The following is a 24827-nucleotide window of genomic DNA, read 5'->3' as shown; positions in this document are numbered from 1 at the left end:
AGGCGTTGGACCTAGTGTGAATCGAGTCCTAAGGAATCGGGCTCGACCCGCATAACAAATAGGTGCAAAAATGTAACAAGCAGGCTCAAATAAACAAACAATAGGGTTTTTTTGTTATCGCCGAATTTACGTGAATTACCTGATTATTAGCCGAGGTATCTTGGCATACAAATCCTACCCTAAACAAACAAAAGGGATGATGAATAGGGTATGTGGCATTCGGCATTATTTTAACGGACTCGACAAACATGATGTTTGTAGTCAAGTCTCGAATGTGTGGGTTGTTTTTAGATTATTTTATATCGTGACAATATGGTTTTTACAGATTAAAAGTATTTTCACCTAAAACCCAAAAAACCTAACCCTCTAATTGACTATTGCCCATGTTTGATTTAAGCCGAGTTTGTGATTAATTTGTTTTCCCATGTTTTGACCAATTCTATGCACAAACCTACTCTAGGATTACGGCAGGACAAGAACCGGTAATCATGCCCTTCAATCGGTAAATATGTGTGTGCATGAAAATCAAGATTACGTTGTACGTATCTCGGTACTTTTGAAATTGTGAATTTTAAAAGGGCATGACTAACAGTTCTTGAAATGTCGACGCGATTACAAATTATTAATCAATTCGTACAATCCATTTAAAGAAGTCAAGTGATTTAATTTAGTCAAATTTAACGTTCCGATTATCCCGTATGTAGAATCTTAGGTTAATTAGAAATTTGCCGAATGCTTTAATCTACGGATTTCGAGCCGTCGAGATAGCCATTAGTTGACCGCCCGATAAACTCTAATTTCCGACATGGTCACATAATTACAAAAATGAAATATTTAAATGGGCACATACATTGTCGGTGGGTGGTCCAAGTAAAAAAAAAAAGGCCGGATATTTTTAGAAAATGTCCAGGGGACTGAATTGAACAATTTTAAAAGAGCATGGACTGATTTGAAAATTCTAAGAAATTGGGAACTGATCCGAAAATTCTTAAAAAATGGGGACTGTGTAAAAAATTTACTAAAAATGTCCTAGGACTTATTTGAAATGAAGTTGAAAATCGGGACTGATCGGAAGACAAAAAAAATGGCCCCAGGACTGAACTGAAACAACTTGGAAAGTTCCTTGGGATGCTTGAAAAAAATTCTGAAAAATTCAAGGACTGATTGGAAAATAGTAAAATGACCGGGACTTGATTGAAAATAACTTTAGAGTTCAGGGCTGATCTGAAAATAATAAAATGCGTCCTCTGGACTGAAATGTGACAAAACGGAAAGTTCGTAAAATCGAGTTCGGGACAAATCCGATCACCCACGCGACCCAAGAACACTCATTTCACATTATATCCATCAAGCAAGCATTAATATTCAGGAATAGAGTCCTAATCATGCCACTAAGTAGAGAATTTACCTAGTTCGGGAAGTTGATGGGTGATTCTGTAAAAAAAAAATAAATAAATAAAATGCTGGACGAGTTGGGCCGGGCCGTGACGAGCTGGGCCTGGCCGTTGCTGGACTGGCGCGCTGGATCCGGATCGGGTTGTACCTGCGTTGGCCTGGGGAGGAGTTGACCCGATTAGCAGAAAAAAGAAACCGAAATAAAAGGAGGGAGAGATCCGGTTCGGGGGCGGCGAGAGACTCGGGAGGTGAGGGGCGGCGATGATTGAGCTGGAGGCCGGATGAAGAATCAAGGGATCCGAGGGTTGCAGGTCTGCCCGCGTGGAGGAAAAGCCGAGACGAGGAATCCGGTCCCGGATTCGGTCTTCGAGCTTGGGGTATCGCGGGAACTGGGATTGGGCCGTTGGCGAGCAGAGGATTCTGTCATGGGCGAGCTGAGGGGAAGTCGGTGTGGGAGCCGAGGTTTGCAGGTGAGCTAGGGGTTCGGGAGAGCTGAGAGTTCCGGGCGTTAGTTGCGAGCCGGGGGTCCGAGATTTTTTTCAAAATTTCTTGCAAAGAAATGGAGCTGTGGGTTTTTGGATTTTCGGGAGCGTCCCGTGAGAGAGAGAACGAGAGAGAGCCTCTAGGTTTTTTTTTTCTTCCTGCCCAGTTCCGCCCCCCCCCCTGAGGTGAAGATTTCTTTTTGTTTTAGAGAATCGGCGAGCCCCTGAGATTTTTTCGTTCGTCCGTTTTCCAAATCCCGAGCCACGGTTTTTTGTTCCGAAAAAATCGAGAGAGAGAGAGAGAGTCGGTGTGCACGAAATTCGTTGGCGTGTGCAGAGGTTAGCGTGTGGCGGGCTCGGGAGGAGGCGCGGCCGCGGTCACGGGCTCGGTCGTCCCTGCAAGGAGGAAGAAAAAGAGAAAAGAAAGAAAAAAAAAGCTGAGAGGAAAGGAGGAAGAAGAAGAACAGGAACCTGGGGGCTTCGAGTCAACGGTCAGAAGTCAACTGACTTCTGACCGGTTTTGACTTTTTTTTTTTTCGAATTCGAATTCGAATTCGACGCGCTTACAAAATTGAAAATTCAGTCTTCTTGATCGGACGTCGGAAAAATGATTCGAGACAGCCATCGTACTCAGAAAAATTCGCTGATCGATATTATGCAATAAAATTATTTTCAATCTCGAATTTTGTTCCAAATTTTGAAAATTGACGTCAATGTACGCGAAATTCGAAAACGTCTCAAATAGCATTATCTTTGAATTATCATAAAATTGGTGTTAAATTAGGGAAATTTGATGTTTTCAAAAAAAAATTGCGAATACTCAAGTAATTAATCGGAAATACTTCCCTTACGGGTGGCAAAAATGACGATTTTGCCCCTCTGGAGCTGGTGGACCAAAATTGGGTGTTGACAGCTTGCCCCTCTTTGGTTGCGTTCTCGAATAGAGGATGCAGCAAAAGACTATGAGAAGCACCTCGTTTGGTCCTGGCGATCGTCTAGCCTATTGCAAAATAGTACAAACCATAAATTAGTAAATGTAGACGCATACTTGAAGGACATTAAATGCGGACACGAAGTCCGAGAAGAAGCAAATAAGGACACGAAGTCCGAAAAGCAATATATGTGGACACGAAGTCCGGAAAGCCGTAAATGTGGACACGAAATCCAAAAAAGTTGTAAATGCGGACACGAAGTCCGGAAAGCAGTAGATGCGGACACGAAGTCCGGAAAGCAGTAAATGAGGACACGAAGTCCGAAATGCAGTAGATGCGGACACGAAGTCCGGAAAGCAGTAAATGAGGACACGAAGTCCGAAATGCAGTAGATGCGGACACAAAGTCCGGAAAGAAGTAAATGAATGCGGACACGAAGTCCGGAAAGCAGTACATGCGGACACGAAGTCCGGAATGCAGTGAATGCGGACACGAAGTCCGGAAAGCAGTAAATGAGGACACAAAGTCCGAAAAGCAGTAAATGAGGACGCGAAGTCCGAAGAACAGTGAATGCGGACACGAAGTCCTAAATGCAGTAGATGGGGACACAAAGTCCGAAAAGCAGTGAATGCGGACACGAAGTCCGAAGTGCAGTAAATGCGGATACGAAGTCCGGAATACAGTGAATGTGGACACGAAGTCCGAAATGCAGTAAATGCGGACATGAAGTCCGGAATGCAGTGAATGCGGACACGAAGTCCGGAAAGTAGTAAATGAAGACACGAAGTCAGGAATGCAGTAGACACGGACACGAAGTCCGAAATGCAATGAATATCGACACGAAGTCCGAAATGCAATAGATGTGGACGCGAAGTCCAAAATGCAGTGAATGCAGACACGAAATCTTGAAAGCAGTAGACTCGGACACGAAGTCCGGAATGCAATGAATGTGGACACGAAGTCCAAAATGCAATAGATGCGGACGCGAAGTCCAAAATGCAGGGAATACGGACACGAAGTTCGAAAAGCTGTAAATGAGGACCTGAAGTCCGGAATACAGTAGATACGGTCACGAAGTCCGGAATGCAATGAATGTGGACACAAAGTCCAAAATCCAGTAAAGATTGACACGGGGTCCTGGACACGAAGTCCGAAAAGCAGTAAAGATGGACACGAAGTCCGAAAAGCGGTAAAGATGGACACGAAGTCCTGGACGCGAAGTCCGAAAAGCGGTAAAGATGGACACGAAGTCCTGGACGCGAAGTTCGAAAAGCGGTAAAGATGGACACGAAGTCCTGGACGCGAAGTCCGAAAAGCGGTAAAGATGGACACGAAGTCCTGGACGTGAAGTCCGAAAAGCGGTAAAGATGGACGCGAAGTCCGAAAAGCAGTAGAGATGGACACGAAGTCTAGAAAAGCAGTAAAGGTGGGCATGTTGCGAAAATGCAAGGAATGTAAAAGCAACGACTAGTGTTAGGGAATGGCGCGGGGCGCCGAAGAGGGGCGCTTGGCATTGGGTCGTGGCTTTGTTGGGATAGTGTAGTGGTAGGCGTGGCTTGCATTGCCGTCGGGGTGGTTGTGCTTTGTTGGAGGCCCACTTTGCCCCTCGGGCGGTTGTGCGTCTGATCCGTCAAAAGCCGACCCTTCGTTGGATCGATTGTTTGTTACTCTTGCTGGCAGCTGGTCTCGCCGCTGAAGCGATTGCTTGCTGGGAATGTCCTGGTCTCGCCTATGGGATTTTTGCTTGCGAGGCGGTTGCTCGTTGCTTGTTTGGCGGTTGTTTATTTGCTAGGGACCGGCGTCTAGCGATGCGGGACTCGAGCTCTGAGAGCGCCTACGTACCCTCTTGGACCGGGGATCAGAGTCTGCCGTAGTTCTTGCGTTTGTTGTACCCGTGATCCTGACATCATTAGTAAGTCATGGGATTACTAGTGACTTGTAAGCACAAGTAAAATGATGTGTTTGCGACGCATGTTCTTCAGTTTCGAGTTGCTTGGGCGACTCGTATAGAGTTTTTGCTTTGGCGATGCGAATGAGATCCCATTTTCGAAGGCCTCAATGTGAGGCTTCCAAGGCTCCTGTTAGCCATGCACGAGCATATCGAGACATTCTCAATGATGCCCTAGCGGCTCTGTCGATTATTCGACGCGCCCGTCGGCTTAGGACCCTTCTCGTCAAGGTACCGTAGGGCGGCTGCGCTTGTGACCCGCGTGGGGATCTTTTTTTTTGCCCAGATTTGATCAGACTCGGTCTGACCATTTCCAGAATGCTATAACTAGACCTCAGAAAGGAATGTCTGGGATTTCGGCTTTGTGGTAGCCTGTTGAAGGGTGGCTGTGACCCATTCTGGAGTTATGCAAAGACAAACAGAAAAGAGAAAGCTTGGGGGGAACGCGTTGCCCCAGGTTAAAAGGATACACGAGTTCACGCCTGTAGCGAGATGTACCACTTTTCCTCTGTTCTTCTGTTGTGTAGGCTGTATCAAACTGCTTGGATAGCATGCCCGGTTTGCCCACTGTGCTTGAGGAGGAATCCGCGCTGGACGGTTGAGCTGTGTTGGAGGGCTGATCGAGGATCATGTTGGAGTAGATAATCTGGCCACTTCCGTTGAGAATCGCTAGTCCGCACGATGTGTGAGAGACTAGGGGGTCAATTTTATCCATCTCTCATTTTGCTCTCCTTTTGCTACGGTCACCCACCTCGAGGCCGCACCTCTCAACCTAAAGGGAATTAGCTCTCCTTTTGCCACGACTGCCAGCCTCGGGATTTTCAGTCGTGCCTCTCTCTTGCCCTAGCTTTTGCCTAGGTTGCCCCGATGGGTTTTCGACCTAGCGGGCTCGATTCTTTTGTCTCTCGAGCTTGCAAGGGCGAAGGGTTCAAAGGATTCGACCTCCGAGTGCGTTGTGTTCTGTCTCCGTCGAGGAGTTGGGTCTGCTGCTCTCCTTTTTGTCGGGGTTTGTTGATTTCTTCTTCGAATTGGCGGTGGCGGAGTTTTATATCTCGGCGGTGCCTTGTTTTGTTCATTGGCGTTTTTTTCCGCGTCTTTTCTCTCTCTCTTCATTGGCGGATTTTTTTCGCTTCTTTCCGCTCTGTTTTTCTCTTGTAGTTGGGGTTTGTTTTATGCCCCATGTCTTTGTTTGAAACTCCACGATTTTGCATTGCCGAGGCCACTTTGGTGTGCTTCGCCTCGTGGAGATTTGTTGTGTGTTGCTAGCCCTATTTTGTGAGGACTGGCTTTCTTGGAAGTTTGATTCTCGCGCACTCGGAAATCGAACTCCGTGTCATTTGCCCTTGCAAGCATTACATGTGAATTTCCCCTGTTGTCTAGGAAAAGAAAATGTCAAATTGCCCCATGTGGAATAGGGAACCGAGGTTGTCTCGGCGCGAATGTTGAACGGGGATGCCCCGATCTTCATTTGTTGAAGTGGCCCGTGGTAGGCGCCTAGTGTGATGTCTCCGATCATCTCTTGTTGTTCTTTACAGCGCATGCCTCTTGGAGGGTGCATGCTGTTGAAGCCACTGGATGTTCGAGGAAGACGGTTGCATCAATGCTAAATGATTCGCTCGATTGTCCTTGTTTTCAACTTCATAGGGGGGGACCTCATTGTCGGACACCTCCCTCGTCAAAGTATAAGGAGAGGGTCCGAGACAAGTTCTCAAGGAAGCGTGAATTCGTGCATCACTCTTCGCCTGTGGTCAATGTGCCCCTGTGAAGGATGACAAAGAAGACAATGCATTAGGCGATTATGCGGGGAATATGTGGTAAGAAATATGAGGTGGTCCCATAGGAAAATCCCTTTTTGTCCCGCGCGCGACCCATGGGGTGCCACGTGTAGGTGACATTTGTTTCTGGGAATCTAGTCATCACTGCTCTGGAGTGGTTAGACCGTGACTAAAGTCACATGAGCATATTTTGCGAGTAAGCATGCACAGTCGTCCTAGGGAAGGCTCGAGGAGTCGGGTCCCATGAGGACGGGCGAGTCGAACAGGTCCAACAGAACTAATAGGGCGTTGCAAAGACTGTCATAATGCTCCATTGAAGGATTTGTTCATGTCGAGAGCCTATTTGGGGGGATGCATTTAAATTAGAGCAAAAGAGAGTTTAAAGAAGACTGCGCATATTGCCCCCGCGTTCAATCGGCGACCACAACAGAGGTGGATGAGATCCATTCTTTGATCAGAGGCATGATCTTGCTGGTATCTCCTGCGATCGAGAGTTGGATCATGCTCTGCTTGTTGAGCTGTCACTTCCGGTCTTCGCAGCGAAAGGATTAGACTTGCTCCTCGGAGTATCGCTTGGATGAATTTGAATCCAAGTCGATTTTGGATTTCAGATGAGCTTGAAAGCAGTAAATGCGAGGTGTCAAAACCTGAATGTAGTAAATGCTGGGCTGGAGCCCAAAAGCAGTAAATGCTGGGCCGGGGCCCGAAAGCAGTAAATGCAGGACCGATGCCCGATATGGGGCCGAAGCTCAAAGGTGGGGCCAAAGCCCAAAAGTGGGGCCGAAGCCCGATGCGGGGCCAAAACCCAAAAGCGGGCTCGAATCCTGATGCAGTAAATGCGGGGCCGGAGCCCGATGCTGGGCCAAAGCCCAATGCAGTAAATGCATGCTCGATAAGACAGTGCAAGTGATGCAAAAGCAAAGGTCAATGCTGAGGAAAAATGCATGGCACTGTAAAGCGGTGACTCTAATTTTTCTTGCAATCTTGCTTTGTGAAGCAAGGATGGGGACTTAGTGTTGAAATCCCAAGGAGCTGAATGAGAGACGTTTATTGTCTCAATTGTGGTCGCTCAGTATTCAGGCTGTCTTCTTGTTGGGAATTTCCTGCAATGGGAAAAGAAAACAATGAAAGAGCATAAACTGTTCAGGATTTCAATGCAAGAGTGTAGGGAAGCGAACTGGCCTGGTGGGCGTCGTGCGAGCGTGCCAAGAGACATGCATTGATGTGTTGAGCATGCGTGTATGAGTTGATGTGAACATGCTTGGACATGTGTGAGGCGCACTTAGCCGTTAGTAGATGCGCAGGGTCTTGCGGAGAGATGTGCATCTGATCACGTGATGATACCCTCCGCGAAGAAGGTCTTCACTCACTTATATGGTGAGATGTTAGCTAGTATACAAAACAGTAAATGACTACGATGCATGCGATGCGTGAGTTTTCCAAAACTAATGCCGTCATTCATATTGACTCAAAAAGATCAAAGTACAATGTAAATTTTGAAATTGAAGTCCTAAGTCGATTTTCCAACGTGCCCGAGGTGCAAGCGACCGTCGCCATGGAAAGTCCTAGTTCGAGGGTCTGGCAGGGGTGTCTATCCTAGGATGTATATGTACCCCCGCGGGCCCTTTTCCTGGACCTCTCCAAAGCGGCGTTTGCTCGTGCCAATTCCTGATCGCGCCTCTATAGCTCGACACGAGTCTGGGCGAGCTCTCTCTGTAGTTGACGCTGATCAACAAGCTGCTCGTCCCTCTCTGCGACTTCTCGACGAAGACGATCTCTTTCGGCTCTGAGATGAGTGAGTTCGGCTTGGATGGCCATATTTGGAGTGGGAGTTGCGCCGGGTGACCCGCCATCTCCGACTCGCGGAGAGTTGACGAGATCCTCGTGTGCTGCTGGACCCCATCGGTAGAAGCGAACGATGTATTCTTCTGTAGCCTGGAAATCTCGCTCATCAAGGGTCAGATGCTCGGGGAAGTATAGAAGCTCGGTAATCACAGTTCGCCACTCATCCAGGATCTGTTCGACGTTACTTTGGCGATCTGGGGGTGCCTGATCCTCCCGCCAAGTATGTTCAAATCTAGTTCGTGCTGTATCCTCGGGGACCGTTTGTAAGCCACCGAGCTGCCTCACTACTCGCGCCGGAAAATAAGTGGTGGACCCCGCATGACTCATGAGTGGGACTCCATAAAAATCAGGACACCTAAGGGCCATGGGTCCGGGTGGCATCCACGCGGCACGCCACTTGAAGCCCCTAGGTGCTATTTCACCAAAAATTTTGATCCACTCAGAGACCTTGCGTTCTTCCACACGCAGGAGGGGTAGCAATCGAGAAATAATTGACTCTGGACCATTAAAATATATAATCGAGCGCATCAGACGCAGAGGGTTTGCATAACTTTGGAGCCAAATTTGTAAAAGCATAGGGGATCCTCTTATCCTTCGGTCGCATGTTCTCAAGACGCGGTCGAGGGACCGGATGGTCTCAGCCACGAGGGCTACCTCATAACAACGCCCTCCGACCACTTGGAGGACAACGCTGGCCAAGGCCGCATCGATGAGACTATGCGAGCGAGGGAATAAGAGGATCCCAAAAATTAGCAATAGAACAGCATGACATAAATCTTTTCGAAGAAAATCCCCCTGGACCCTATGCGCTCGGGACTCAATAAAAAAGAGGAGTTTCTTGATTGCAATCTCCGTGCTGCCGGAGTATGCGAGTTCAGCATTCAAACGAGTCGTGGGAACCCCGAGTAGGCGTGAGACTAGAGTTGATCGGGCGGTGTGGAAATTGGGTTCTATAATGCCGTGGACAATTGCGGTTCGACCGATGAGTGTTCGGTACTCCTCGATGGTTGGCGTGAGCTCAGTACCCTGTATGTCGAAGACGGCGTGACTTGGATTCTAGAATGCGATGGCGGCTTCGAGGAAATTCCAATCAACGTGCCGGGTAGCCAGCAAAGGGATATCCCCTACGAACGCAGAGATGTAACGGCAGTCGACTGGGCGTAATGCTCTTCATATACGGGTAATCTCCTCGAGCGGTGGTGTGACTCTGTCAAGGCGCGGGCAGGAGACCGGACATGACATCCCTTACCAAGATGAAAGAAAAATCAACTTAAAACTAGTCAATACAAATGACACCCTAATTTTGAAATTAGATGATGCATGCATGCAGAAAATAAAAAATGCCCACGGCTTAATGAATAGTATACATCGCACATCTCTCTCAAGAACAGAAAAGATTCAAATTGGCGCGCAGGCCGACTCAAGGACTATTGTTGGAGTCGGGTTGGAGGATGGCGTGGAGCTCCTGCAGAATGCATGGTTTTAGTACTACAGGGACCGTGCTACGTAAGGATGGGGGCTCCCGAGTCAAGGGTGTCAATTCCTTGAAATCGAGCGGGGATCTTTGGGGGCCTAATCGACGGTCCAACCGTGCGACGTACCCTTACTCGGAACCCCTATCTAACCTGCGTTTCCTAAAATCGGTCGTGGGACGCGACCCGTAAGTACCTGAATCTAGTATGATATGCAATGCGAATGCATAAATGAAAGTGCGTAAAGTAGATAAGCGGGAAATTACAGAAAGCGGTAAATAAACAAGCAAACAAAACAAGCGAGAACGAGCCCGAACCCTCTATGTGTCCCCAGTGGAGTCGCCAAGCTGTGCGCACCCGAATTTCGTCTCGTCGGGGCACGCATGCGCGCGCCTAAATGCAACGCGGCTTGGGAGTGTCCACCTTCCCGGGGATGCGCGACGAATGCACGTGAGAATGAGTCGCCACTTGCCATTTTACGACCCGAAGGTCGAGGGCCGGCAAGTTACCCAGGTCTAGGGGTACGGGGTACACCTAAAATGCTAAGGCAATGGTCTGTACGGAACCGAAAATTCCGAATTCGGGGATTCTATTACATGTGGGCCTATATCCCATACGCCCTTTCGGTACTCTAGCTTGTCTAGGCTTGCCATTTTAATTTAATTACCACTTAATTAAGTTCCGCTCATCTTATGCGTTTTAACACCGTAAATTCGAAGAAGTACTATGACCGTCCACTCTCCGACCGGAATTTTACATGAATGTATGTATAATATAAAACCTCACATTGTTCTCTCAAATAAATAAAAGAAAAGCTACAATGACTAAATCCCGGTCGGTTCGCATTCGGCCATGATTGTGTAGACTTGATGATCTTTCCTTGTGTTGAATGTTGCAGATTAGAAGTTGAATATCTGTTGATGCGTCTGAGGAGAAGAGGAGCAGAAGAAGAAGAAAGCTTCCAATTAAAGGAAAAGTAGAGAGAGAAGCTCTCAACTAGGAGAGAAAATGCCTTTGTTGGGAGTTCTGATAAATTTTCAGTTTGATTAACTTTAATGAGCTACAATCTCTTATTCATTTTTTGTAAATACAAGAAATCCTTTGATTATCTTTGCTTTTCCTAGACGCCATTAAGAGGGCCTTTGTGACTTGATCTCAAAACTATGCACGACTAGGCTTCAGTTTAATGTCTTGGCTTTAATGGATCTCCGGGCTAGGCGCTTGTCCAGAAATGCTCATTTAATCACGACCATCCGTTTAATTTATTTTGCCGCCTCAATAAGTCTCCAGACTTGATGCTTGTTCGGAGATCCGTTAATTTGTTTTCTGGTGTCAATGAGCCTCTGGGCTTTATTTGGAGACTTTCCTTTAAACATGACCACCTTGTAAAAATCGTTAGGGTGCGTGTTCTTGATCCGATCGATTGTGAAGTTTGGCGGGGTCGTTATGACTTTATCCGCCGTTCTTCGTGTTCTTTTTGTTGTATGTATTCTTCCTTTGAGTGCGAAACATTCTTGAGATGTTGAGGCCTTTCTTTCACTTCGTTAACTTGTAGAGCACTTAGTATTCTTCTCGAATCTCTGAGGAGGGAGCCCTCAATCCTCATGCTTGCATCCCGTTGGTCGAATCAAAATATCTTACTTAATTTGGACCATCAATATTACTTGTAGGTAGACATTTTCAAAGTTCGTGAGAGAATTTAAGTATATTATTTTATTTGTGGATTAATTTTCCTGCTTTACTTGGCTATTTCTTATAAAGCATAAATAAAAAGTTTTTCGTTGCTTCTCTACTTTTCGTCCATTTATTAACAACCTTTGTAATGCCAAAATTCACATTTTACAATTCGATCGCAGTACTGAGTATACAAGTTCTACCTGTCAAGCGTATTTAAAAGATAACGGTATTATTCATCGGGTATATTGTCCAGATACACAATCTCAAAATGCTATGAACCACTGTCTCGTTAGGTTGATGCCCTTCTTTACATCTATTTATACCATTAATCATTTTCCCTGTCCAGTTCTATCTATCTACTATTTCTCCATTCCAATGTCTCTTTGGTCACGCACTTCAATATAATTTTCTACGAGTGTTTGGTTGCTATGTTTTTCACATCTTTAAGCTCATGCTACCCATAACCTTGGTTCCCATTCACTACCACATGTATTCACAGGATATGCTCCAAATCAAAAAGGATATCGATGTTTAGATCAGGTCACGAATCGAGTCTATATTAGTCGACATGTTTGATTTTGTGAATAATTTTCCCCATTGGCAATGCTTCCTCAGAATTGGATTCGTCCTCGTCCTCCCAAAATTTCTCCATAATATTCATTGACATTCCAAGATGGTCGATCTTTTGCAGTTCCCTCTTCTCCTGGTCCGGTTTGTTCTAATTAAAGCTCATTGGGCTTAATTGAAAAAAGCCCAGTCCATCCACATCAGCCCATTCCAGCAGCATCTTGTCCAGCCCACTCCTACTTTTCTGTTGATATGTCTGATCCATCTCAGTTGCGTCTAGCCCAATTTGTTCATGCCAGTCCATTCAGGCCAGCTCAAATTAGGCCCAGCCCGTCCAACTCAGCTCAAACCAGTCTCTATCCATTTCTTCCTCTCCTTCGTGTCCTCAGTCATATTCTGTGCACCAACCCTCTTGCCGGTATATTCCCACCTCTCCCATGCACCCTGCTTCTTCAATACGGAACCTATCTTTGCATACTATGATTATAAGATCTAAATCCAGTATTTTGAATGCAATATTGCCTACTTGCTTTTCTTAAGACTGTTCTCAATTCCTGTTTGAAGGATGCCATGGCCGATGAGTTTAATGCTTTGGTCTCTAACCATATATGGGCTATTGTTCTGCCAAATCCATCTAAAAATTTGCCTAGATGTAAATGGGTTTATCGGGTGAAAATGAGATCTTATGGCACGATCGGGCATTTAACGCTCACCTTGTAGTTATGGGGTTTAACCAACAAGCTAGGATAGATTATGATGAGACTTTTCTGAAACCTGCTACAATTTTGTGTAATCTTAATTTTGGCTATTTTTGCTAACTGGCCTATTCGACAGCGAAGATTGCTTTTCTTCGTAGGGTACTTTCCAAGGAGGTCTACATGAAGCAGTCACCAGGTTTTGTTCACCCAGATTATCCTAATCATACTTGTTTCTTACGTAAGGCTATGTACGACCTGAAGCAGACGCCTCGTGCCTGGTTTGCTCAATTTAGTAGTTTCCTTCTCACTCTTGTGTTTCAAGCCAATAAAGCATATTCATCTCTCTTTTTGTTTCATGGTGGTGGTCATCGCGTCTATCTCTTACTGTACGTGGATTATTGTTACATGAGATTCTTTATCGGTTATTCAGTCACTTTTTGCTCGATTATCGCAGGAGTTTTCCAGAAGGACCTACATCCTTTAAATTACTTCTTGGGCATCAAGGTTTGCCCCCCATTCGGATAGGTTGCTCTTATTCTAAGCTTTTGCGGCGTTTTCAGTTAATTCAGGTGAAACTAATATCTACTCTACTTGCCATGAGTAAACTGGCAATTTCGTCCCTGACATATGTAAGTTGCTTCAATCGGATCCCTGAGAAAAATGTTATATCAATTCGGTCTTAGGTCACATCAATGTCGTCATTGGTCGCAACAAGATCGTTCTTGGCCACATCAATTTAGTCATTGGTCACATCAATTTCATCATTGGGCATATCAATTTCGTCCTTGGTCACATCAATTTAGTCACCCGCTTGGTCACATAAATTCAGTCATTGCTTGGTCCTGTCATTTGGGTCCTTGTCAACATCAATTCTTCACATCAAAAAGGTTTTATGGTCTCTCCCTCCTTTACTGTTATTGTCTCCGAGCTAATTTTGGAGCATTTGTTCTCATTGCTCAGACCTTCGATTCTCATGTCCTTAGCGGCTATAGAAAGCTTATACATAGCACTACTACTTAAGATCAAGTTTCGAGCCAAAAAACAAAGAAATAAGTTAGAAAAAATGCGATTGAAATTCGGTTTTCACTCACAAGGCAGAAATTTCGGAGAGTGATATCTTTCAAATCCATTATGAGCCGTCAAGTGCTGTAGCTTTCTTACGATATGAGGAATTTGTCCATATAAATTTTTTTTTATCAATATTGACTCTATAAGAATTGCCATTAATGACTCATAAAGTTTTTTTTACCTAAAACACGGGAACAAATTCTTATAGAGTCAATATTAATAAACAAAACTTATATAGACAGATTCCCATATCATAAGGAAGCTACAACACTTGACAGCTCGTAATTTCGTTGCACAATTTGAGAGATCGCTTTCCAAAGTTTCTGCAATGTGAGTGAAAATCAAATTTCAATCACATTTTCTAATTTGTTTCTTTGCTTTTTGGCTCGAAACTTGATCCTAAGTAGTAGTACTATGTATAAACTTTCTATAGCCACCAAGAACACAAGAATCGGAGGTCCAAGTAATGAGAACGAATGCTTTAAAGTTGGCTCGGAGACAATAGTAATAAAAATGAGGGAGAGATCAAAGGGACCTTTTTTATGTAAAGAATTGATATTGACAATAACCAAAATGATGTGACCAAGCAATTACTGAATTGATGTGACCAAGCGGAGGGATTAAATTGATGTGATCAAAGACCAAATTGATGTGCCCAAAAACTAAATTGATGTAATCAAGGATTAAATTGATGTAACCAAGGACGAAATCGATATGACTAGGAAGGAAATTGATGTGATCGGACACCGAATTGATGTAATATTTTTTTCAGGGACCCGATTGATGCAACTTGCATAAGTCAAGAACGAAATTGATCGAAGCATTTTTTGTCCTCTGAGATCGATAACATCCTTCCAAATGCCACTGAGTATAGGCAAATGGTCGGATCTCTTTAGTGTTTCTGTATGACTTGTCCGAACATTGTCTTTGCCGTCAGTGTTATTAATCAGTTCATGCATCAACCTCACACGACGCACTTGTTGTCAAGCGCATTTTCTGCTATTTAACTGGTGCAATTTCTCATGGTCTGTTGCTTGAGCGCTCTCTACTGCAGCTCTAACAGCCTATGCTGGTGTTGATTGAGCTGGTTGTTTTGAGACGTGCAGCTCTACTTTGGGTTTTCGCGTCTTTTTCGGATGTAATTTAATCTCTTGGCGCTCTAAGGAGCAACTTACCATGGCGCAGTCTAGTACTGAAGCAGAATATCGTGCTATTGCTCATTGTGTTGTTGAGACTATTTGGCTTGATCATCTGCTTCGTGAGATTGGAGTTGCTCTTTCCTCTCCTTGACAGTTCACTGTGATAATGTCTCTGCGACCTACTTGGCAGTCAATCCTATTTTTGATGCTCGTACAATGCACATCGAGCATCACTTTCATTTTGTCTGAGTAGCATGTTGCTTCTCTTGATCTTCGTGTTCGTTATATCTCCACACTGGATCAAGTTGTCGATATTTTCACCAAGAGTTTGCCTTCTCATCGCCATGCTCACTTGCAGACCAATCTCTCAGTGGTCTTTCGCACTTCCGATTGAGGGAGGTATTAGAGGATATTTAGGAATTATATTTGGATATTTTTCGATTCTTCAAGATTAAGAATATTTATGTAATCTTTCTAGGGATTCTAGTAATTCTCATCGTTAACATATATACAAAGCCTACTGACTGGTCGAGGTTGAGTGAGGCCAATTATTCCTCTCAAATTTCGTTGTTTTCATGATTAAAAAGAATCCTTTTTCAAAGTTTGATTTGTTGAAGTCCTCCTTTTCTTAGGAATGTACTCGAGCCTTTAGGAGTTTGTTGTTCCTACATTTATCTCAAATTGTCAGATACCTTCCCATTCAATTCACAACTCATAAGGGATTCTTAGATTGGTTTTTTCTTTTCCCCCAATTCAGAGACCACTACGTTCCTTGATACTCCCTCCCAAGCACTGACAAGGCTATTGGAAAACTGAAACAACAAAATCACAAGTAAAAAGTTTGGAAACAAACTAAAACCACGTGGTTTTTTACATAATGTACTAAAATTTATAATTAATTGAAAAATTACAAGTAGCTAGTGGATAATATTAATTAGGCGTTTTGCACCTTTAAGAATATGTCTGTTGTTCCTGAGCAAATTCTGCATGAACAACTGATAGCACTATAATCAATAAGCTCTTCTTGAGAAGATGAAGAACTTCCTCAAGTTTCACTGCTCAGGTACATCATAATTTACGGTACATACGCAATTCTCTTTCTTATTTAGTCACAGATGCTTCCTAGTACAATATTCTTGTGTAACGCACGTCATAAATCCTTAAACTCTGTGATCGGCGCAGTCCTGGTTGCTATCGTCCGGTTGCATGCTTTTCCTCTCAAACTCAATGTACTGATACCACCTCGCGCAGAGGACGTACACGACTAAATCAGCTGTTGTGAGAGCCGCTAAGAGGAAATAAAACCGATCTAGGTGACCTCTGTTTAGGTTCCGCGGAATCCAACCGGGCATGTCATCTGTCGCTGAGAACTTCATCACTATGCTCACCAGGAGGCTGCTCACATAGTTCCCGAGGGAAATCGAAGTCATGCAGAGGGCGCTCCCGAAGCTCTTTAGCCCATCGGGTGTCTGTGAGTTAAAGAACTCCAGTTGCCCGACATACATGAAAACCTCGGATGCCCCGATGAGCACATATTGGGGAACCTGCCAGAATATGCTCAGGGTGCTGGAGCTCTCACAGGTCGGGCACTCTTTTGTTGCGTACTTCAGCCTGAAGCATTCGACTGTACCAGCTGAGACCATTGCTAGGATGGCAATCACAAGGCCGATGCCCATCCTCTGAAGCTCAGTTAGCCCCTTGGGCTTTGTCCTCAGCCTCGCGACAACCGGGTCGAGGACACGCCTGTAGATGAAGATGAAGGCCGCCACGCTGAGGATGTCAAAGCTCGACATGCTCGCCGGGGGAATGTGGAAGCCGGAGACAGTGGACTGCATTGCAGCCCCTTGCTCGACGAAGAGTGATGCCATCTGGGTGAATACGACCGAGTAGAGGATCGTGCAGAGCCAAATGGGGAGGAGCCGCAAGACACACTTCACCTCCTCGACCTGAGTCACTGCGCACAGTCTCCACCGATTGATTTCGATGTTGTTTTGCTTCCCGCTCTGATATACGGAAAAATCGCTTGGGGTGACTGTTGCTGCTCTATCCAGGAACCTAACAAAAACAAAATGCCGCATTGAGTTATTTGTTAGTTGCATTAGAAGGGAAGATCCTATGGCAATGAAAAGGTAGGCCTTGATTTGTCTTAAAAGACAGGAACTCACTTGAATCCTTGAGTATGAAGAATCCTCCTGTCACCATTCGCCGAGCGATCCTGATCGTCCACTTCGAACAGTTCCTCCTCCCCCTCGACCTTGACCGTCCACTTCCTAGATGCAGCAGTAAGGACCTGGCAGAATCTGGACAGGGGGTTGCCCATGGGCCTAAAGTGCCGGTACCTTGGGGTGCCGCAGAGGAACAGCACGAGGGCCAGGGCTGCTGAAGCAGTGGAGGCCCAAAAACCCAAGGCCCATTGGCCCCCGTCCTCGAAGTAGCCCAAGACGGTGTTCGAGAAGAGGGAGCCCAGGTTGAGGGCCAAGTAGAAATAGCTGAAGAAGGCAACCTTGGAGTGCCCTTCCTTAGGGTCCTCCTCGTCAAACTGGTCCGCCCCAAATGTGGCTATGGTGGGCTGGTACCCTCCGTTCCCGAGGGCGACCATATAGATCGAGACGTAGAAGACGGCCATCTCGAAGGCCGAGTGGGACCCGCAGGGTTTCTGCTCATCCCCGCAGCCCTTGGGCTTTAGGAGGATTAGGTACGATGAGAGGGATAGTGATGCTAGCCCCTGCCATATAAGGAACATAACAACAGATTTGCGATTAACAATGAACTTTGATCCATCATTAGAGTAGGTAAAAAAATGATAGGAGTCGGTTGATTTCCAAGCACGACACGTGTAAAACAAGCTATGATAAACTATATTACATGACACAATTAGTGGATCCAATCCTTTATGATCCCACGTTGTATTGTATATGCTTATTAGCGATGGCAATTGGTGAAAAAACTTAGACAACAGTAAATTTGTACATTAGTAGCTAATTCCCATGACAGGGATATAAGTTTGACACCCTCTCGTGTGGCTTGGAAAGAGTCCAACTGTCTCAATCGGTGGTTAGGCTGTAACATGGCCAAGACTATCCCAACTCGATAAGTGGCCGCTGATAGTGATGGATAAAAGTGATCGATCGATCAAGTGGAAGAATCGAAATTTATGAGCAGTGGAACTATATGAGGAAAATATGAATTATTAGAGGGACTTACTAGGACAAAGATGGACTGGAAGATGGCACAAGTCTTGTACCTCCCCCAGTAGGAGTCGCTGAGGAAGGCACCCAACAGGGAGAAGATGTAGACAGTGCCCGTCCACTTGCTCACGTTGTTAGCTGCACTGGCGTTGTCTTGACCCACAACCCTCGTCAGGAACAGCACCAGGTTCACTCCCACCCCGAAGAATGCCAGCGTTGCCAATCCTTGATTCACTGCATCATCCAATCCATCCATGGGACATACATTTTACACTTCATAATTATCATTAATTAAATTAATTAAAGCATGCTAATAAGACTATTGTAGTTAATTAACTATATGTATTACCCAATATCAGAACTCCAGAAACCCAGTTTCCTGTTTTCCCCCGTACCGCCGGACGGCCATGCCGATCAACTGACCCATCTCCTGTGAGAATAAGCTCCTCTTCCTTGATCTTTCCAACTTCAGCATTTCTCTACATGCAAAACATCAATCAAGAGAATCAGTTATGTTCATAGGTGGAGTGTACATATTGTATTTGCCTCGTAACTATTTGTAAATATGGACATGGTTTACACGGAAGGCTCGAGTAAGCCAATTCGGATAATCTATATTACCATGTAAACTATCAAAAATGTTTGAATTACAACTAAAGTGGAGCTTCTCCTAAATGTATAAGTACATTGTTAAATGTTAATCCTTCTTGGTGGAAGTAAGAAGATAATTCCCAATAAAAGGGATCGATCGAGCACGGGAAAATAAAAGAGGAGAAATCAAGTTTCTCTTTCTCCTTGATTTTATTATTATCATGTCGGAACAACTTGGGAACGATAGAACGTAAGACCAACAGAGCCCCACGTGGCTTTTGTTTTAAAAAAAGAAAGCATGATAGATGGGATATGGATCCCTCTATAATATACTACAATCGCGTGTTCTTTTTTCTGTTTTTTTTTTCCTAACATGGGGTATTCAGGTTTCGTCCGACTAATCTCCGGCATTCTGTGAATCCCGGCGGAGCACAAAGCGGATAATCGCTCTGGTGGCCCCAAAGGAATTTAAGCCCGAGATCGGGACTAAACTTAGGCACACTTTAATAGTTAGGTCAAACTACTTGGGGTTGATCGCGTGTTCTATCTAATTCCTTTATGGTTTCTCTTTCAACCTAGATAAGTGGAACGCGATCTCAGCCTTCTCCTTTTCCTTTTCTTTTTCGTTGTGCACTATCTTATTAAAAAAAAATCAACGTGCCCTTTTTTTTTCTTTTTTTTTTCACTTTTTTTCTGTTCGCCGATCGTGATTTGCTAAGATCGGAAACTATTCCTCCAGAGCGTCATCTGATCTAAGCGAAAGGTGACTTGCGGACTATCGAACCGGACTAAGTGTACGAAGAGTTGTAGAGAATAATGCATGCACTCGTCTGATAATTAAGAAGCTTCAATTTCGATACTCGTGACAGGACTACTTATAAACCCTTTCTGTGCTATCATAATTTTTATTTTATTGTACTAGATCATTAGTTCCCTTATAATCGAAAAATTCAATGGGTCTCATCTATGAGCGGGTCAACTCACTGTAGCATAAAAAACTCTCCAAATCGTAAATATTTTTAATTTACAAGGTACAAATTCGAAACTTTGTTTAAAATAAGCAAATATTAAACCACCTGACAAACTCATATTGTATCTCAAGCTAATAACTGATAGAGTCGTTTGGATGGAAGGATTTGAGAGAAAAAGGAAAGGAAAAGAGGAGTATGAGGAAGTGCGTTATTGCTCAAGATTTTTTTTTTCCCCACTTGAATCGATAGTAAAGTGTCTTTTACATGGATAAAAGATTAATCTTCTCCCTCTATTTCCCTCTGCCAGAAAACGAACCTTAATGCTATCTTTGGTTTGCAAAAAAGGAGGGACAGTGAGGAAAGGATAGAGAAGGGATTCTTTTTCTCTTGTTTGAATGGGTTAATTTTAAGAAGGGGAGGGAAATGGGGGAAACAAAATTATTTCTTTCTCCTAGTCTTCTTAATTTTTTTTAGTAGGTAGTCTTTTTAAATTTTTAATTCTCCCAAATTGAGAGGATTTGAATGGAAAGTGTACCATTAATATATCAAGAATCTAAATAGATTAATTCACCCTCGTAAAGCAAAGTTATTTAATCCATGATGAAAGGGCATAATAGTCAATCACTAAAATGATTTTTCCTTCTATTCCCTCTCTCTATAATTATTTCTATGCAAACCATGGAAATTATTTTTACTAAATTCCCCACGTTCTCTTCCATCCCATTCCCTCTCTTCCACCCCTCCCTTTCCCTTCCTCAATGAAAACCAAACATAGTGTAAAGAAAAAGCTTAAGACTTTGCCTTAAAAAATAAAAACAAAAATTTATGAAAGAGAAGAGGTAACAGTTTTATGAGCTATCTCCCAATGAACTTCAAAACTTTATTTTTTACCAATGAAATATATCAAAATATTTTGACCTATTAGATGCCATGATTAATTTTAAGAGATATCTAGCTGATAAGAAGACTTGAACACTCATGGATGTTGCACCAAGCTAATATATATTCATGTACATAATATATATGGAGACATCATACATATATACACATTCATACATATATATATATATGTATATGTATATATGAGTGGAGGTTAATTAAATTTGCGAGAATAAACTCCTCGTGGTTATCAAGAAAAAAGAAAAAAGAAAGAAAATATGACCATCATTAGAGAAAAAATCCGGTGTGAAATGCTAGTGTATATATCTAGACAAACAAAAAGCATCAATTTGATTTGAGATTTGATACTACTTCTTATGGATAAACACTATACTGTCATAACGAGCTCCATCTCTATTCATGCTAGTTTGATTCTCCTATACAAGAACAATAATAATCATCTACCTACATCAATCAATTTCCTCGACATATTACACTTCAATATAATCGTGAGGAAGACCTCTGAACGAGGCTAGTGTTGCACAAAATGAATGCATAAAAATTAGACGTGGGTACGATAGCATGTACGCATGCATGTATGTATGTGAAGCACGCTTACTGACCTTGAAAAGGTTTGAACACTCCATAGCATGCAAGAGGTAGATTTGATAAAGCAAAAGAACACGAGAAGGTATAATCGCTGATCGGGAAGAGCGAGCACACAATGAGACGATCCGCTGGTATACCAGGCGGAGCAAGAAGTTGAAGAAAGTAGAAGAAATGTGTGGGTTGGAGATGGCATGGAAGGGAGGGACAGAGAGGTACTATATATAGGCAATGAGAAGATCCTATCCACGGCCGGTTTACAGTTCACGGGGAGAAGCAACTCGCAGAAGGCAGGGAGGGCCCACGTGTACAAAAAAAAATGTGAAAAGAGATAAAAGTAAACAGAGAAATCATAAATGACGACGCATGTAAAGAGAGAGGGAGGGGGAAAAAAAAAGAGAGGAAGAAGAGGTACTCCCATAAATGATAACAAAAATGATAATTATACATAAGATTTTTTTGGTGTACATTTTGCTATTCGAAAATTCGATAGAATCGATTAATTTAGTTCAAATCAGATCGATTTACTAATAGGTAAAATTCTCTCGGCGTAAATTAATTATACATAAGATTTTTTATGAATGATAATTGTACATACGACAATGCGACATGCAAACTAATTGCGCAGTTTGATTTCGCATATCATCTTCTTGACACTTTTTCCTTTACTTGATTACTTTCCTAATAGATCTAAGATTCCCGGTGCATTACAGTTACATTTTTCAAATATATCAACTATATAACATCTTAGAGCGATAAAATATTTGATCAGTAGTATCAACCAGGAAAAAAAAAAAGGTGTCCAGAACCCGTTGTTCTACGAATTAATGTTAGTCTAGCTATATATTGTTTTAATGGATAGATGATTTATGTAACTTATTTTAATTTTTTTGTATTAATGAGATTACTCTAAAGAACAACTGGAGATGGAGATGTTAATGCTTGTCCCGGAGAGAAAGGAAGCTATAGCTTAGCGTGAGTTGGATGCAGTCGTGAAACCTGCAGAGAAATGGGAGCAGCCATCGGCTCAGTGAGAGACTAGTTTTCCTAGGTTTGTCGCTTTCGATATAAGTTGTGATGAAGCTGTCTTCGATTTTGACATGTTTGAAGCGTTGATTTTTTTTTTTGTGAAATGAAGTATTCAATTTTAAACGGTATATATTAAAAAATTCACAAAATTTATTTATTTTTACATTTTATAATGAACTATATTATTTTGCCAAAAGATACATTAATTTTATATTTTTTTACGTTTTATCACAAACTATAACTTTTGGCTAAAAAATATACAAACTTTTATTTTTTCTTTGTCTCAATTAGCATATGTCTAAATTTCTGTCAGTTTTGTTGATGTGGCCGTTAACAAATGACATGTGGCAAATGGTCACTAACAGTGATTAATGTGACCAGTCACGTTATCAAAAAAATTAAAAGATTTGAAGTTTGGGTAACCGGAGGTAGGGAGGAACGCAGCGGCGGCTATAGCTGCAGCCCATGAAGTTTTATCGGAGAAGCCATTGAATCCTTTGTATGATGTCGCCCATAAAGCTTCATCAGAGAAGCCACCAAACCCTCGATCGAGCCCAATATGGCTTTAAGACTTGAGCCCTGTGCGGTTTTGATCGAATCCTAGAGGACTCGATTGAGAAGTTCCATTGAAACCTATGTTCTTTGATCAAAGCACATTGAGGGTTCGATGGCTTCTCCAATGAAGTTTTATGGGCAACAGCTATGGAGGTAGCCATCTACATCCTTACCTCTGATTGCCCAAGCTTCAATTTTTTTTAATATTTTATTGATAACGTGACTCGCCATATCAATCACCGTTAATAACTGTTTGTCACATGTTATCTATTAATGGTCAGGTCAGTAAAACTGATGAAAAATTGGACGGATGCTTAATGAGACGAAAAAATAAAAGTCCGTGTATTTCTTAACCAAAAAAATATAATTTGTGATAAAACAAAAAGAAAATGTAAAGTTCATTTATTTCTTAACTAAAAATAATAATTTGTGACAAAATATTAAAAAAAATGTAAAATTTGTGATTATTTTGGAGATTTATACGACTTTAAAATTTTAAAATACAAGCACACTATATATTTGTACTTATTTTTTTGTTGATACTGTAAAGGATATTTAACCTATTGCTCGAAACTTATTCTTGTTTGATCTTAAACATAAAGGGCTTCGAATGAGTTTAACACAGGCAAATTACGTTTGCAGACTAAGTTTAGTTTACTTCCGATTCACATTTAAGTGGCCCTCTTTATCATAGTTATCCATTAACAAAATTCACATTTTGGTCCCTGAATATTTTCTCTCTCTAAAACTTGGTCCTTGAAAGATTTTCTCTATATAATTTAGTTCTGCAATTTAATATGTTAGCACAATTTAGTCATTCCGTCTAGGTTTTGAGCAAGTCCCTGGCAGAAAATGTCAACGTGGCCCGTTGTCTCCTGATTTGGCACATTAAGTGCCATGTTGGCCAACTAGGACCCAAAAACGACGTTGCGGGGGGGGGGCCCGTTGTCTCCTGATTTGGCACATTAAGTGCCATGTTGGCCAACTAGGACCCAAAAACGACGTTGCGGGGGGGGGGGGGGGGGGGGGGTAGGGGGTGGCGGGTCACCTACCCTAAGCCCCTATTCAAAAAAATTATATATATTCACAAAAAATTAATTTTTAAAAATTATTAATTAAGGTTAAAAATAACGTCGTTTTTTTGGTACTATTTTGCTAGCATGGCAATTAATGTGACAAATAAGCATATAACAGATCACGTCAACGATTTCCATCAGGGACTTGCTCAAGACTTAGATGGAAGGACTAAATTGTGCAAATGTTTCAAATGATGGAGCTAAATTGCAGAGAGAAAATGTTTCAGGGACCAAGTTTAGAGAGAGAAACATTTCAAGGACCAAATTGTGAATTTTGTCGTTATTGTCCATTGGTGGTTTGACTATGATTTCATGAATCTCTCACATCCCATTAATGAACCTTTTTCTGATTAGGTTTGATTATGATTTCATCAATCTCTCCCCTCTATCTGATTAGGTTTGATTATGTTCATGAATCTCTCCCATTTGAACCTTTTCCGATTATTAGTTTGATTATGATTTCATAAATGATTTCATAATTCTCTCCCATTTCGACCCTTTCTTATTATTGATTTGATTATGATTTCATGAAACTTTTCTTCCTTTTCCTTGTCTCACTTGGAGATCATCAGCTTGGTGTTGGGTAGGGTTTGCTTAATTCAAGATGATAATCATATACATGGGATTACTTGTTATATTAAGCAACAAGTACATCTGACATATACAATTGGGTATGCATACTGAGGTTGTCGATCACGTTACATTAATTGGCCAACTACCATTGAGGCTCAATTTTTTCGAATTATATATAATTAATTTTTTTTTCCATCCACCGAAAAAAAAACTACCTCTTTTTCTCCTTGATAAATGAAAGACTTCTTGATCATTTAAACTTTATGAGGAGAGAAATAAAATAATTCGCATGACTTGGAATAAATTAATAACTCTCGATATTTTGTTTAACTTTTTTTGTTTAACATTCGCATGACTTCGA

General features: G+C 42.7%; 1 protein-coding gene across 1 annotated transcript; it reads right to left on the bottom strand.

The window, feature by feature from the left end:
• Window positions 1-15886: 15886 nt before the first annotated feature.
• LOC116205019 (protein NRT1/ PTR FAMILY 7.3-like) lies at window positions 15887-21440 on the bottom strand. Its single transcript, XM_031537437.1, has 5 exons — window positions 21251-21440; window positions 18536-18665; window positions 18203-18420; window positions 17164-17723; window positions 15887-17053 (listed from the first exon to the last, which is right to left on the bottom strand). Exons 1-5 carry the CDS (start codon window positions 21272-21274, stop codon window positions 16159-16161), a joined length of 1827 nt encoding a protein of 608 aa, XP_031393297.1. The 5' UTR covers window positions 21275-21440; the 3' UTR covers window positions 15887-16158.
• Window positions 21441-24827: the final 3387 nt, after the last annotated feature.

The sequence above is a fragment of the Punica granatum genome, chromosome 4 (assembly GCF_007655135.1).
Source record: "Punica granatum isolate Tunisia-2019 chromosome 4, ASM765513v2, whole genome shotgun sequence".
Taxonomy (NCBI): Eukaryota; Viridiplantae; Streptophyta; class Magnoliopsida; order Myrtales; family Lythraceae; genus Punica; species Punica granatum.
This window is presented reverse-complemented; position numbering and strand designations above follow the sequence as displayed.